The following is a 14,300-nucleotide window of genomic DNA, read 5'->3' as shown; positions in this document are numbered from 1 at the left end:
CACAGCCTGGCTTTGTAGGTGGCACAAAGGATCTCCCTGACACCTGTGCCAGTACCGCTCATTCCTCCTTGCCTGGAACAGTCATTTATAACTCTCAGAGGAGGCTGTGAATGACTTTGCTGCCAAAAAATTGTTTTAAAGTGAGTTTAAACTAGTTGCTCACATTTTGATCCCAGGCATTCCTTGAAGACAGACATTAGAAAAAACCTGTTTGTAGGCTTTGAGCTGTTTCTCTCAGATTTTTTTTCCTCTCAGGGTATTAAAGCCTGCTGAGATTCCACGCTTACGTAGAAGTTAGTCTGATGGTAAAATGGGTTTCATGTTTTAGAGTGACATTCTCTGCTCTAGCATAGGTTCAATGAAGGTATTTTGGCACCTCTCCCTAGAATGAACTTTCAATACATTCCATATTAACCTACAAAGATAACGAAAACTCATTGTAAAAGTGTTATGTCATCTGAACAGATTAAATTTTTCCCCTCAATAATCATATATGGAGGCATTTTGATGGACCAAAATTAAAAGTTTTCATTAAAACACTCACTGATAAACATTAATATGCTGGAATACCATTCTTACACCCTTCCTACAGTTACTGTCTCTAACACCACAATTGAATCCAAAAATAATAATTTAATTAATAGGTACTTAAAGCAGATAAGGAAAAAACCACAGTCACTTCCTTTCTGTTCTTGTGAATTGAAACTTCAAGTTTTCTCTTCATTGCTTTTTCTGGATTAAATGCCACATATTGATAACCTGCAGATGGGCAAATTGACTTTGCTTTCACACCTTGTCAGTACATCACTAGAAACAATTGTCAGATGAAAAATTAAGGAAGAAGTAGAAAGAGTGAAAATTGTTATTTGAAGATTAATGCAGAGAAGAAAGAAGAATGTGCCAAAGGTAACATCATTTATCAGGTCATGGATTTTGTCAGGTTAGGGACTACTGTCCAAAGACAGTATTTCTGCCAGAAAAGATGCAGGGAGAAAGGAAAAGGTAAAGAAGTTCAATCTCCAATGTTAATTTCAGTTCCAAAAATTACAGGTGTGCCAGGTTTTGTAACATTGTTAGATAAAGTACATACTCAGCATTCATATTTGTATATGGGGCTTAATGATTCTGTCCAAACCATAGATCTGAACTGAAGTCTGCTACAGCGTGATGGGGGCCACATGGCTCTGGGAGCAAGCAAATCTCTCCTAGGACTGCTTTCAGATGCAACAGCCGTCATGGCCTGTATTTAAAAGTCATTTCTTGACTTTTAGGGATTCATCTCAACAGGCTTTTATCCTGTTTAACCTGTACAAGACAGGGGCTTGTGCTCCTTCTTGGGAAGGACGCATCCCTGAAGTCACTGCAGGGGCAGCTCTTAGACCCTTCTTTCCATAAATCCAGACTTCTTTCAGAACACTCCTAAAGTTTCTTGCTTTCCAAAGCTGGCCCATGGCATTTCAGCCTGGCTCTCTGCTGGTCACCAAAGCACAGTGCAGCAGGGATTTATCTGACCAGCCACCCTGCCCAGCAGAGGAGACACATCCAGAGCATTCACTGTGCTGTGACTCTCACTTCAACACTATTTCACTTTCTGAAATAGTAATATTGCACATTTATTCAGCATCTGGTAGGTGAAAGTGCATCTCTAACAACCATCAAAATACAAAGGCAGTCAGATGTTAACACTCCTCTTTCCACCCCTTTGTCTCACACTGCTCTGAGGAAGCTTTATAAACCGTGCTGAGGAGGGGAGGGTCCAGCACTGAAAAAAATGTTTTATTTCTTCTTTCCTGAAGAGAGAACAGCCTCCACTGAAGCAGGTAAACAGAAAATGAACCTCTGAGGCAGTCATGCAAGATTTCAGACAGAATCTTACTCGTGTGATTCTGTTTAATCACTGTCCATTTCCTCTTCACTCTTTAACTAAATAATAAATATGGAGTGGCTTTTTTCATTACCATGTGAGCTAGAACTGGTCCTGAAGAAAATATGAAAATAAGGGGTGAGGCTTGAAATCAGCAGGTTTCACTGATTTTCAATACAATGCACCTGTCTGTGTACATTTCTAATCCTGTAATTAATCCAGCACCTTTTTATCTTAGGAACTCTCAGGAGTAATTTCCACATCTGAGTGTAGCACACATCATAAACCCACTCCAAATTATTTTTAAATTTGTCCTTTCCAATTCCGGTTTGAATTGACATTTCGTTCTGGTTGAAGTGGCATCCACAGACTCCTTCTCCCCTGCAATTAGTTGAGATTAAGCAGTTGGAGAACCAGCACAGCAAAGATCAGAAATGCTTATAGTCACTGATGTTTTGATCATACTGAACAGCAGAACAGCAGTAGGCTGTAGTTTGTGACTTTAAGATGCATAAATAAATATATTTCTGAGACTGCATTAAAATGATCTGTAGCAGGCTGTTACAGTAAGTGGACCACGTTTTTTACTGCTGACAAGCAGCTTATGGGCTGAAGTCTGTCTGCAGCTTCAGTGCAAAACTCACAGAGCCTCATCCTTTCCTTTGTTTATATCTTCCTGTGCTACTTAATGAAATGCTAAAAGAGAACTCAGTGTGTTCCAGTTGCAGATTTGGATTTATTTAATCATTGGCAATCTGAAAGCATTCAGAGCTTTGGGTTATTAGTATTTTATATAAATGCCACAGATGATCTTTTGCAGCATGTGTCCCAACTACCCCAGCAATGTGAGCAGCCTGAGACAGGCAGCACGGCACAAGGTTTGAGTCACACCCTATTCATTGAATTTAATAGCAGCTGAGCAGCTAAAACTCCTTATCAGAGCTGTGGGAGTGTGTCCTGGGGTGAGTGTACACTGGCCACAGATGCCTGAATCCTATCAGCCAATGCCAGCTGCACTGTGGGCAGGGCGCAGGGACAGGGAGCAAAGCTGGACACTGAGTCAATATGAGCATTCAGAGACTGAGACTATCAGTGCACTTGCACACACTTCCTAAGTGCTTTTAGAAACTTTCCGTTTCTGTTCAATTTCTGGTACTTGCAGTCCAGGGTTGAGATGCTGTGAGAACAACCAGATGTGGATTACTTTGGCCTTTGTGCTTCCTTTGGTCCTGAGAAGATCAGACAGACAAATGACAAATGAAAGAAACAGACCCCCCAAACTCGCAGAAGTCATTTGGATCCCTCTCCCCAAAAACTGTTGGTCTGTGCTTTAAATTCCCCAGCTGCTCAACAGCTGTTTGCAATCCTGCTGCTGTTTTTTCCCCTGAATTCACTCCTTATCTCTGTCAGCATATTGTGGGATGCTTTGCCCCTCACTGAGGTAACATTTATGTAGTGAAATCAAAGCCACGTAAATGATGGGCTGCTCATCTTATACTGCAGTCACTAAAATTCCCTAGCAGTTACATGTCTCTTTGCATGTATGGGAAATGTGGGTGTATCAACACGCTGAATTGCCTGAAAAAGAGAGTCATCTAGGAGATCAAGGCACTTAGAGGGGAGGCTCAGAGCAGGAGCTGGGAAAGAGAGGAAAATCTAGAGAGATGGGAAACGGGAAAATTGTAACAAGAGAAAGTATTTTTCTTAAAAGTTGGAGAAGGAAACAGTAAAAAATCATTTTATCCTGAGGGATTTCCAGCAGGTGGACTCCTGTGGTAGATCTTTCCTGGAAGGATAGCATCTGTTTTTTATAAATAGTTGTTGAGCAGTACCTTTAAATTAATTTGCATAAGAAGGAAGCATTATTATCTTCATTATACCTGTGGGAAAGCTCAGGAAAAGAGAACTGATTTGCTTAAAGTCAAACTTTCCACCAGCTGAAACAGCAATAGCCTCTTGTGTCACCCTTCACTGCTTCCCTGGCAGAGATCTCGCTCTGCCATGCCATCATTTCTCAGTATGTGCAGACAAAGGCAAAGTGGTTTTGGTAGACATTTCTCACTGTTGTTCAGCTAGATGTGTTCGCTAAGCAGAAGTGATCGCTTTCTACTTTTGTTGTTGAAATGTCATGGTACCTTTCCCATGACTCTGTGGTTTGATAGTAAAAAATGCTGCTCACCTCTGTTTCATGGTTTTAAAAAATGTTTCCTCGCAGAGTACCAAGAAAAATATGGACCAGTTCCCAGATAGCTAATACTGTCCAAAGAGCATCCTCTGAATGATACTGCACTTAGCATCCCAGACAAGAGGGATGTACAAGGGATCAGCACACACAGTCATGGAAATGGTTTCCTGACAGTGTTGGCACAACCAGTAAATTTGAGAGCAGAGGGATCTGAGACATTTATGAGACTCTGGCATTTTTGCTTATTGAATTTTTTTGTTTCTTCATTGGCTGTTCCCAGTTTCTCCCACAACTCAAGTTTGAAAAGCCATAATACTCCAAGTCTGGTGGTTACTGCAGTGTCTTGATTTGTGAGGTGCTGACAACTGGGCACAAGGTCCCCCCACATCCCCTGCTGCTGGGATATGGCTGCTGGTGGGGATAGCAGTGCAACAACCACTCCTCGCCAAACTCAGATCCTGTAGCAGCAATACTGTAACAGTATTTGTAAACAGTATTTTGGATATGATGGAGACTGAATTGGGGTGGAAACCAGTTTTGGTCATGACCAAGCAATCCATTTGATACCTGGTCCGGCCCGCTGCTGGCACATACACACCCATCTTAAATTCTAAAAAAGCAGGAATGGAGAGAAGATGCAATGATTTCTGGGGGCTCAGCTGCCCCTGTGCTAGCAGGTCACAGTTGACTTGGCTGTTCTACATCTGTTTGCTGCCTCTGCTAATCCAAATAGGCTGAAGTGATTTATATTTCCACTCCCTTTTTGCAAACCACCCACTGGCAGCAGCCAGTCAATCCACTGCTTCCACCAGCACTGGAGATCATGCACAGAGCCAGCTGCTCACAGCCAGAGGTGCCATCAGCCCCACAACCTCTGACACACTCATGTTACTCAGTGGCAGAAGTACAGGCAGCCCTGTAGCCCACTGAGGACTGAGGAGCATCATGTTCACAAGTAGAAGCCTTCTGGTCCAGATGAGGAGCTGGCATGGAAGAATACACAGGACAGTTGGAAATATGGGCAAAAGCCTCATGTCTGTAAATGCAGCACTCCTTTTCCTTGAATACTAAGTCGTGTACTGTCTTTCGTTCTTTTCCTTTGGCCTAGAGGGAAACTGTGGAAGGTCTGCTTTAGGAAGAAGGTAACCTCCAGTGAAACCCTCTGAGGTTGAGGCAGTGAGCAGACCCAGAGAATTTCCTTGCTGCTCCTTCCTGTTCTTTTACAACCAAAATACCCAGGGGTAAAGTAACAGTGTAAAGAGCATAAGAGTGATTTTGATAATGAACTGCAGTTTTTCTCTTTTCATAAAAATGAAGGTGAAGTGCTTTGGAAATGTCATTATCTTCTGTATTTACTGCATATCTGCAGGACTCAGTTCATCATGGCACAGGGCAAGCAGCTAAGCACTTGTCCTGTGCCACCCCAGCAGCAGCTGCCTTGCATTCAAATATATAATATCACAGAAGTGATAAAAGATCCTGGTATGACACAAGGCAGGAGAGTACATCACTTCAGGGAGACTTTAGAAGGAATTTCAGCCAGCAATGAACAACTAGCAAGTTTTGATTTGCATTTGATCCAGAGTATAAACCTTTAGCTTTTCAGAATTTACAGTGAAATTTTGTGATAACAAATTAAAACCTCAATTCTGAAATTATTTAGGAAGTGTCACTGAATATCACAGTAGAGTATTGGACTGGTTTGCATCATGCAGCTGAGTCTTTGATGACACTCACTGAACCAAGCTTTTTCAAATACTCATCCATCACAATTCAACCCTACAATGAGAAATTGTACTGGTTCTTAAAAAACCAGAGCACCTCTCTTCTTTTTAAACATATAAGGGAAATAGAAGATGAACATGAGCTCAGTGTGTGCTTTCTGTTAGCTTTGATTGATGTGAAAAGACAACCATGCTAGGAGCACCTTCTTTTCTGCACTGCACTGCTTTCTTGGGCTGTTACTTCATCTAATTTTCATCAAATTTAAAGGACCTCCACAGGTGGTTCTGCAAATGCAAGCTATGGCTTCAACACAGCCTCTCAGAAAATATTCAATTATTGCCATTCTTGTGTTTATTTTGCCCAGTGAACAGCAGCAAGCACATAGTGAGGAAATACCGTGGGCATCTCCGCACAAAGATTGAGTCTGGAGAAGGGACCATTCCTGTCCGGTGTCACAACGCAGCACAGACGTGGGACGGCGTCTTGCTGGGAGAGCAGCTCATCACCATGTCCTGCACAGACAAAATCGCCAGGTATGTGATGGATATACATGGCAAAAGTCTTTGCATGTGGAAGTTCGATGCCACAGAGGATTATGGTGACCGGTAGGATGCAGCCAGCAGGTGCTGACAAGCCCTGCAGAAACAAAGACCTCCTTTGTATGCAAAAGCAGACCATATAAATAGGAGAGAATGTAAATAGGACATTTTCCCAAATTCTCTGTGGGTCGTTAGTTGCTTATTACAGTGTGACAAAAATATAAACTGTCTTTGCAGCTTTTTTTGCCAGTAGAATTTCACTGTGCAAATAAAATACATCAACTCTGTTGTTCTTGGATCATTTACCCCAAAACTTGCAAACCAACTATCATACAGATAAACTTAGCTTGTCTGCACCCAATTGAATAAAGTGCCCTAAAAGCCACCAGGAATATTTCTACTTTTTTGAATGTCATTGAAGAACTCTCATGTCACAACCCCCCTCTGTGGGTTTCTGTTGTGTCCTGTAAATAGAACATATATTTATGTAGAATAATTTCCATGTAATAAATATTTCATAATTATTCCCAGGTGACAAATAAAATGTAAACACATTCACCATTCTCAGTTTAGGGTGTTAACTAATGGCAAGTGATGGGTAACAGAAACCGAAATCAAAATCTGTGTGCTTGGTTGCACTTGTGTTGCACTATTAGTATGTATCTATGCATGTATGTATATTTTAACTTCATAATTATTTTTGTATATATGTAATGTACATTATCTGCAGATGCAGCCCTGCATATAAAATGCATCACATTATAGCTATAAAAACACAAATGCTATGATCAAATTCTCTGCTGGAACATCGTGCCTAAGAACTCAGTTAAATTACATCACTCAAAAATTTGGCCCAATTATTAAAGGACAACATAGACAGAATCTTTCCCAAAAAATCATAAAGAATTTGTTTAATCCAAATGCATAAATTCTGCTCTTAGCTTTAACTGGATGACCTATCAAAGCTAAATTAGTCTGTCAGCTTAGCAAAGCCTGCCATTTTGTCACAAAAATGTAGAAGTGAGCCAGCAAATGGTAATACTACCAGACTCACAAAATCCACCCTCTGCTAAGTGTAATTATCACAACTGTTGTGCTTGCATGAAGGATAAAGAGCAACTTCTGCTGAAATGTTTTCATTTATTCATAAGGAGGTAACAGAAAACCCAAACTGTATTCAGTGGATCTCCTGCACTTTGTGTAGTTGCAATTGGGTTTTCAAAATTCAGACTCACATGGACTCAAAAAACCAAAAAAAATTTAATTTCAAGAATAGAAATATTGCATTTCTCTGTGGTTTTGAATGTCATTAGCCAGTGAATTAAATATCAGCTTTGCAAACACTATTACATTTCCTATTGATGGGGATGTTGACAGTAATGCACAGTCTCAGGAGCTGGGTTTTCTCCAAGCACATCTGCAAAGCACTTTCAGTGAATCCTTTCATTGTTGACACATATCTAAACTGCATTTTCTTCTGTGAAGAAAAATAGAATCTACCACAAAATTTTTCCAAGATAAAAAAAAATCTTGCAGCTCTCATAATTGACAGTATTATTTCAATATTGCATGAAAAACTGCAATTTTAATTATTATTTGAAATGTAATTCAAATGAGCTTGGGATTTTCATAGATTAAAAAAAAAATCAATCATCATTCCCTGCTTTCTAGAGCAAATGTTTACTCTCACCAGTAGGGTGGAGTTAAAAAAGAGGCAAAGCAAAGGGGATAGGACATCTGCATTATACGTTATCCCAAATTTCAGTTTACCACATTAAATGCCATCTATGATATTTTTTAATCATTATTATCCTCATGTGTAAGGAGGAGAAATCAAAGGTTTCTTCACCTGTCCTTTGTTTCACCACATATAGGACTGTTTTCTGCCTTCTTCCCCTCTGATCACAGAAAGTAGAGGCAGGAAAGGAGTTCAGTGGAAAAGGAGATTGCTGTGTGGGTGCCCTTTCCCACTCCTGCCCCACTGAAGAGGTCAGTGGGTGGTGTTGGTGCCACGTTTCAGACTCCAAGTATTTGCCCTACCACACAGGTAGCTGACTCTTTAAATGTCTGCAGGATACAGGATTCTGGTTGCACATTATCTGGGCTTGTCTTGCAGTGAGAAGAAAAGAGATCTCTGAAACTGAAATTCATGTTTGTATAAGCAAGATTTGACAAAAAAATCTGGCTTGTATGCTCTGGGTTTTATTGCTTGTAAAAGTCCCTCAGGAGCACTGTGCTATTAGAGAATGTTTCCTCTTGAGAATCTAGCCAGTAGCTGCTAAAATATACATCATTTTGCATTATTTGCAAAGGACATTGCTATCAGAATATCAAAGACCCAAGAACGCACAGAGTTACTGAGAAAAGCGAATCATATTCTATAAATCATGTATCTAACGATTTATGTTCTTTCTTGCTCGCAGGAAAGCTATAAGCAGAGAGTGGTTTAATCAGACTTATTTGTTATTCAAAGACATTGAGCCATTTTTATTACTATCACCACAAGTTTGAGAGAATTTGATGCTTGGTATGCATTATTTGGGCTCTGTGGCTTTGTTGAGATCTCAGGATAAACACCCTGGTATCATACCTGTTCCCTCACTGAATTAAAGCACAAGCTCTTCTGGTATGAATAGTCATTTTATTTGGCTCAGGCAGGGAATTACGAGGTGAAATTCTGCAGCTTCATTATAAAGGAGGTCACACTAGATCTTGGTGGTTCCTTCTGGCTTTAAAACCTATGCATTTATATGTGTAAATTTAAAGTTTGGGGTCTGTGAATCCCCAAATAACCCACCCTAAGAGAGCATCAGCTTTTACACTCACAGCTCCTGTGGGCCTCACAGTGCAGCTGGAGTGACTTCAGGCTCTCAGTGCCATAGGATTTAGGATTAAACCACATTTTGTAGCCCATAGTTCATTAATTACACTAACACCTTTTGACCTTCATTCTCCTCTGTAATGTACATCGTATACATTTGCAAAAAAGCACCAATAACATGGGAAAAATAGTTTCAAAAATAATAATCTGTTTGGGGAAAAATTTATGTCATTTAATATTTCCTTGATGCTAATCATAACCTATATTAAAACCTTTATGTCGACAGAGACACTACAGCCCTAAGAGAATTCAGGCTTTTTGTGCCAGCAAAATTCATACAATGGGCCAAATTAAACCTCTTTTCTTCTCCGTGTCTCACACTAACGCTGGACACAGGACTAGCTCGCACCTTGCTTATTACAAGGTCAGTGCAAGGTTAATGCTGCTGCTAATGGAAGTCTCTGCAGTCGCTGTTTGGGAGCAGACAAATGTTTGAAGGAAAATTGTGATATGCACACATGTACATGCAGGTTTGCACACACACAAACACACACATTTAGGGGAAAAAGAAACAAGGATATCTCTAGAGCTCCGCTCTTCTTTGAGGATCTAAACACAGCAACCAAACGTTAGGGAGGCTCAGCACTACGTTCTGTCTCTGACCCTCAGAAATGTTCAGGGCTGGTATGTGCTCAGCTGATATGTGTCAGCTGCAGGGGTGGGATTTGCAGCACCCCCCCTGGTGCCCCAGGGCCTCAGGGACACTGTCTCTCTGTGTCCCCTTTGGTGACATGGTCTCCAGGTGCACACAGCCAGCCCAGCACTGAGCCTCTCCTCCCTGCTGGCTTCCCAGAGCACACAGAGTGTACATGTGTGCCAGATTTGCAGGTAACAGTTCACACAATCACATGATTGCATATATAAAATCAGAATTTCCAAATGTCTCTGCTTCTTATTCCTGCAGCAGAAGAAACATGAAAGTCTGGACAAAATATCAAAGATCTATGCACTTAGTCTTAAGTCTACCACCCCTCTGGACAGACTTACAAGGGAAATTCAGAGTCTGTCACAGAGTAGAGAAACCACTTTCCCTTTGATACAGTTTTTTCTCTGACTTGTGGAAACACTGTCTGAGCTTCAGACCAGTCTCCTTCCACCATGGCTCATCCTCTAGGCCCACCATAACTCAGATTTAGCAATATACACACCCCCCTTCTGTACAAAGTTTCCTATTCCGTGCTCTGAGCTCATCAAGCTTATCTATCTCATCACCAACACCTGGGTTCCTTCTTCCTCCATGCAGAAAACTAGAGAAATTATCTCTCTCAGTGTCAGCCATTCTGAAATAGCACAGTGTTCTGCAGGGCGTAGCTGCACAGAAAGGTTTGGTGCTTGCCATTGCCGGTGGTTTGGTAAGGAATGGCAGTGGTGCTGAGAGCACAGGGAGGAGGCCACCACAGGACCCCACAGCACAGCAGACCCGTAGTATGAACATGCATTCCCAGGTCCCATCCCACCACCTCACCTCTGATACCATGTGCGCAAGTTATTTTGAGGATCTTGGTGCAAGCATTCAACACTAAGGTTTATTCCAAAAATTAGTTCTTATCTGGGTGTCTCAGGAGTTTTGCATTGCACTACTCTTCCCCAAACCCTCTTCCTTGATAGACCTCAGCCAGGGGACTGAACACCTCACGCTTTGGCCAGGGCAGACGATGTTGTTGCTCACTAGATGTCAAGCTGATGTAGTTACTTTGGAGAGTTGCCAGCCTTCTGTGCAGCAAATTTCCATCTACACACATAAAGAATGGATAAACTTATTTGTAAATGTACAAGCAGTGTCACTTGTCCTCTTTCAGACGTCCCCTTGCAGGATGCAGGCTGAGGAATGTACTTTGCATTGTGCAGGATTTGCAGGGAACAATCCTCACAAACAGCACATAAAAGCCAGAATTCAGTGTTTGTTTTATACGCTCTGACCTTAAAATTGTTTTCTTACTACCACTTCTCAAAAAGGTCACCTGTAAAAGACTGTGTATTTTCTTGCCACCAGGTTAATGGTCATCCACTTCCTCAAACTTCACAAAAAAAAAGTGACATTAAGCCCAGAAGTAAAATAAGACCTTGAATATCCATATACCTCACCTACAAAACAACAGAAATGATAACAAAGACCTCCAAACTTTGCATTAGCATGAGCAGTCTACCCATGTCCTGTGGCTAAGGTTTGTGGATTATTTGGGCCCACAAACTAGAGAATAGGAAGAAATCTTTATTGAGAATATGTTCAGAGTATTGCAAGGTAATGTAGCCTTAAGGCACTGTTTCAGGATTTTCCAGTGGGAGTCTGAAGTAGCATTTTATGAGTTGAGCACATTAAGCTGTATTTAAATGTAGCATATAGAAATGCAAGACTAAAAGTCAGTGTTAGAAATTGGCATTCTTAGATCTATTTTAGTGTTAGCCTGTCGACCAGAGCCATTGTTACGAGAAGGCTGAGCCTGACAAGGTAACTCTTAAGAAAAGCTACTTCAAAGGCTACATATTAATGCAAATGAAAATCAATTAACACAGCTAGATCTTCAATTAGAGATGATTTGTGCACACGGTTTGTAATTCTCTCTCTTAACCCCTTTCTGTGTGACTGAGAGTTCAATTTCAATCTCTCACCACAAGGTATGTTCCAGAAAACATATATAAACCACCCACTGTTAAAATACAGATCAAGAACTAATGCACTAGTTCCAGTTTCCAAACCAATAATAGCTAAATGGTCGTATAAATAGGAACACCACAGGTGTCTTGCTGAGCCCGTGCCACCCTGAATAACAATTTATGTTGTGTGAAGCATAGCTGGAAATATTGGTAATAGAAACTGTGGTACAGGAGGTTAACACACCAAGTGGATAAGACTTTAAGCTCTTAATAAAAAAAAAATGCCTTTACAAAAAGCCTTATCAAAATAAGATTTTAAATTCGTCAGCAGTGCTTTTTAATGGGCAAGGTTTCCAAAGGTCCCGAGGAGACACTTCAGTCCCTGAGCACCCATGGCAGGTGGACACAGTTCCCTGAGATGTTTTGAAGCATCAGGCGAATTTCTCCACATGTCAGTTACAAAGGGGTTCAAGTGTCACCCTTCAGGTCTACCCATGTCCAAGTCAGTGCTAGAAACACCAGCAAAGGGGCTCCAGCTGTCACACCACGTCTCAGCAATGGGCAAGGAGCCTTGGACTGACCTGAGCAAGGCTGCAGCCCTCTGCATCCCCGTAGGTTTGCCTCCAAACCCTTTCCTCAGTATTTTCATCATCCCTTTTTCTGTTGGTGCCAGGGAGGGGCCATAGACAACTTGTGTGGTGAGGTGATGCTCCAGCATGTGGAGGCTGTGATGTGGTTGTGACGTGGGGACACATTTCCCTGCACCCTTGCTGGTGGTCCCGAGCTGGCAGGAGCAAGGGAACTGGGGGGCTCTGCAGTGGGGTCATGCCCTGCCCTCTGCTTGTCCAGGACTGGGGGAGCACAGCATTTAATTTAAGAAAGGCTGCCTGCTCTGGGATGCCTCCCAGCTTGTCACTGGCATTTCTGTGATTGACAAACAGGCAAAAATATATTTGTTCAAGGATTATCTATATTGAAAACTAAACACAGGATTTTGTCTTCGTAAACAGTGCAGTAATATCTGCTGTTTGAACAAAAGGAAGGGTATACTTTCCTTCCATTTAGAGCTCCAAAAGCTCCCATATTTGAGTGAAAAGGGGAGACATTCTGTTTTATTGATCCTGCCTGCTGAAGATTTGGGGATTTTTAAATAAGATCTGTGACTAAGGGAGCAGTGGGTTGATTTTCACTTTATTGTAAGGGTTATTACAGAGCACATAGCATATGAGTTATTAGAGAGATGCATGTCCTTGAAAACAGCCCTTAAAATCTTGCACAATTAGGAAAATTCAGAATGATCCAGCATATTTCCTCATAGCGAGAAAAGTCACTTTGATATATTGAGAAGCCAAAATGTAACACTGCATTGCTTTGAATAATAATTTTATTTTGAAAAGCCACATTTGAAGAGAGCACTTTGTTACAGATGGGAACACAGCTACTTCCATGGACCTAAATTAGGCTACAGAGAAATAGCTCCTTCAAAATTAACAACCTTATTGATAGCTTCACTGTTGCTCAGATGGATCTTTCCCCTACCATCTACCTACAAATAATTCCATAGATGTTCATATATCAAAGGACCAAGTCAGTACATTAGCCATGTGTGTTGGTCAAGGGATGAACAACACATGGGATAAAAGACCTTCCCTCAAATATTTGTCGGTAAAATCTCTTGTTTCTGCACAATACTGAGCAGGCTGCCCTCCCAGGTAGGCCTTTTCATCCACAGAGCAGCAGCAGCAGAATGAGAAACTGAAAATTTCCCCCACCATTAATGTGCTTTTGCCGTGCTCTGTAGGACAGCAGCAGTGCAAGCGTCTGGTTTTGGCCAGCTCAGTACAGGACCCCTCCTTTCCTAGGACTTGTGCTGAGTTAGGGGGACTCACACACGTGCTCGAGGCTGCTTTCCAGAGAGAAACAACAGTCTAAACACTCTGATAAACCTGGGCTAGATTTGAGAGCAAAGCTCCGTCTTTGCTTCTTCATCCCATTTCTCTGACTGGATGCTGCTAAATCAATGCTGAACCAGGAAGTAGCCACTGTACAGGTGGCAGTGTGTTGTGGTGGTTTAGTTTCCTGTGTTGGTTTAGCAAGCTGCAAACCTCCCCAGAGAGCGCAGCGGAGCTGCTTCGGGGAGAGTGGCTGTTCCGCTTCCCGCAGCTCTTGCGGACGGCCCCGCGCTCCTGCTCCGGCCGGCTGGGCTCCACAACACGGGGACAATAAAGGAGGCAGAAGGGTCCCTGCATGGGGACCTCAGAGGAGCTTTCATTCACCTGACAATAAGCCAGTACCCAGAGGCAGAGAGACCACGTGGGGCAGGGGCCTGGTGTTTTATATGGGGACGAGGGGGGCGGAGAGAGCACATGGACTGCTGGTCTCAGGGCACAGGGGCGGTACATGGGCGGAGTTCGGGTACTGGAACCAATAGGGAGAACCTGAGGGTGTGTCCAGGACTAGGGCAGGGGAGTGAGGACAATGTGGGAAAGGCAAACAATTTACTAAGAAAAG

The 14,300-nt window shown here is 42.1% G+C and overlaps 1 protein-coding gene across 2 annotated transcripts in view; it reads left to right on the top strand.

The window, feature by feature from the left end:
* The window catches only part of ADARB2 (adenosine deaminase RNA specific B2 (inactive)), a 306,651-nt gene that overhangs the window by 278,191 nt on the left and 14,160 nt on the right, over window positions 1-14,300 (top strand). For both annotated transcript variants that reach the window (XM_039549516.1, XM_039549515.1), the window contains exon 7: window positions 6,139-6,307. In XM_039549516.1, the coding sequence (XP_039405450.1) occupies window positions 6,139-6,307 (169 nt within the window). The remainder of the gene's footprint in view (window positions 1-6,138; window positions 6,308-14,300) is intronic.

The sequence above is a fragment of the Corvus cornix genome, chromosome 2, assembly GCF_000738735.6.
Source record: "Corvus cornix cornix isolate S_Up_H32 chromosome 2, ASM73873v5, whole genome shotgun sequence".
Taxonomy (NCBI): domain Eukaryota; kingdom Metazoa; phylum Chordata; class Aves; order Passeriformes; family Corvidae; genus Corvus; species Corvus cornix.
The sequence above is the reverse complement of the archived record's forward strand: the minus strand, read 5'-3'. Positions and strand labels throughout refer to the sequence as shown.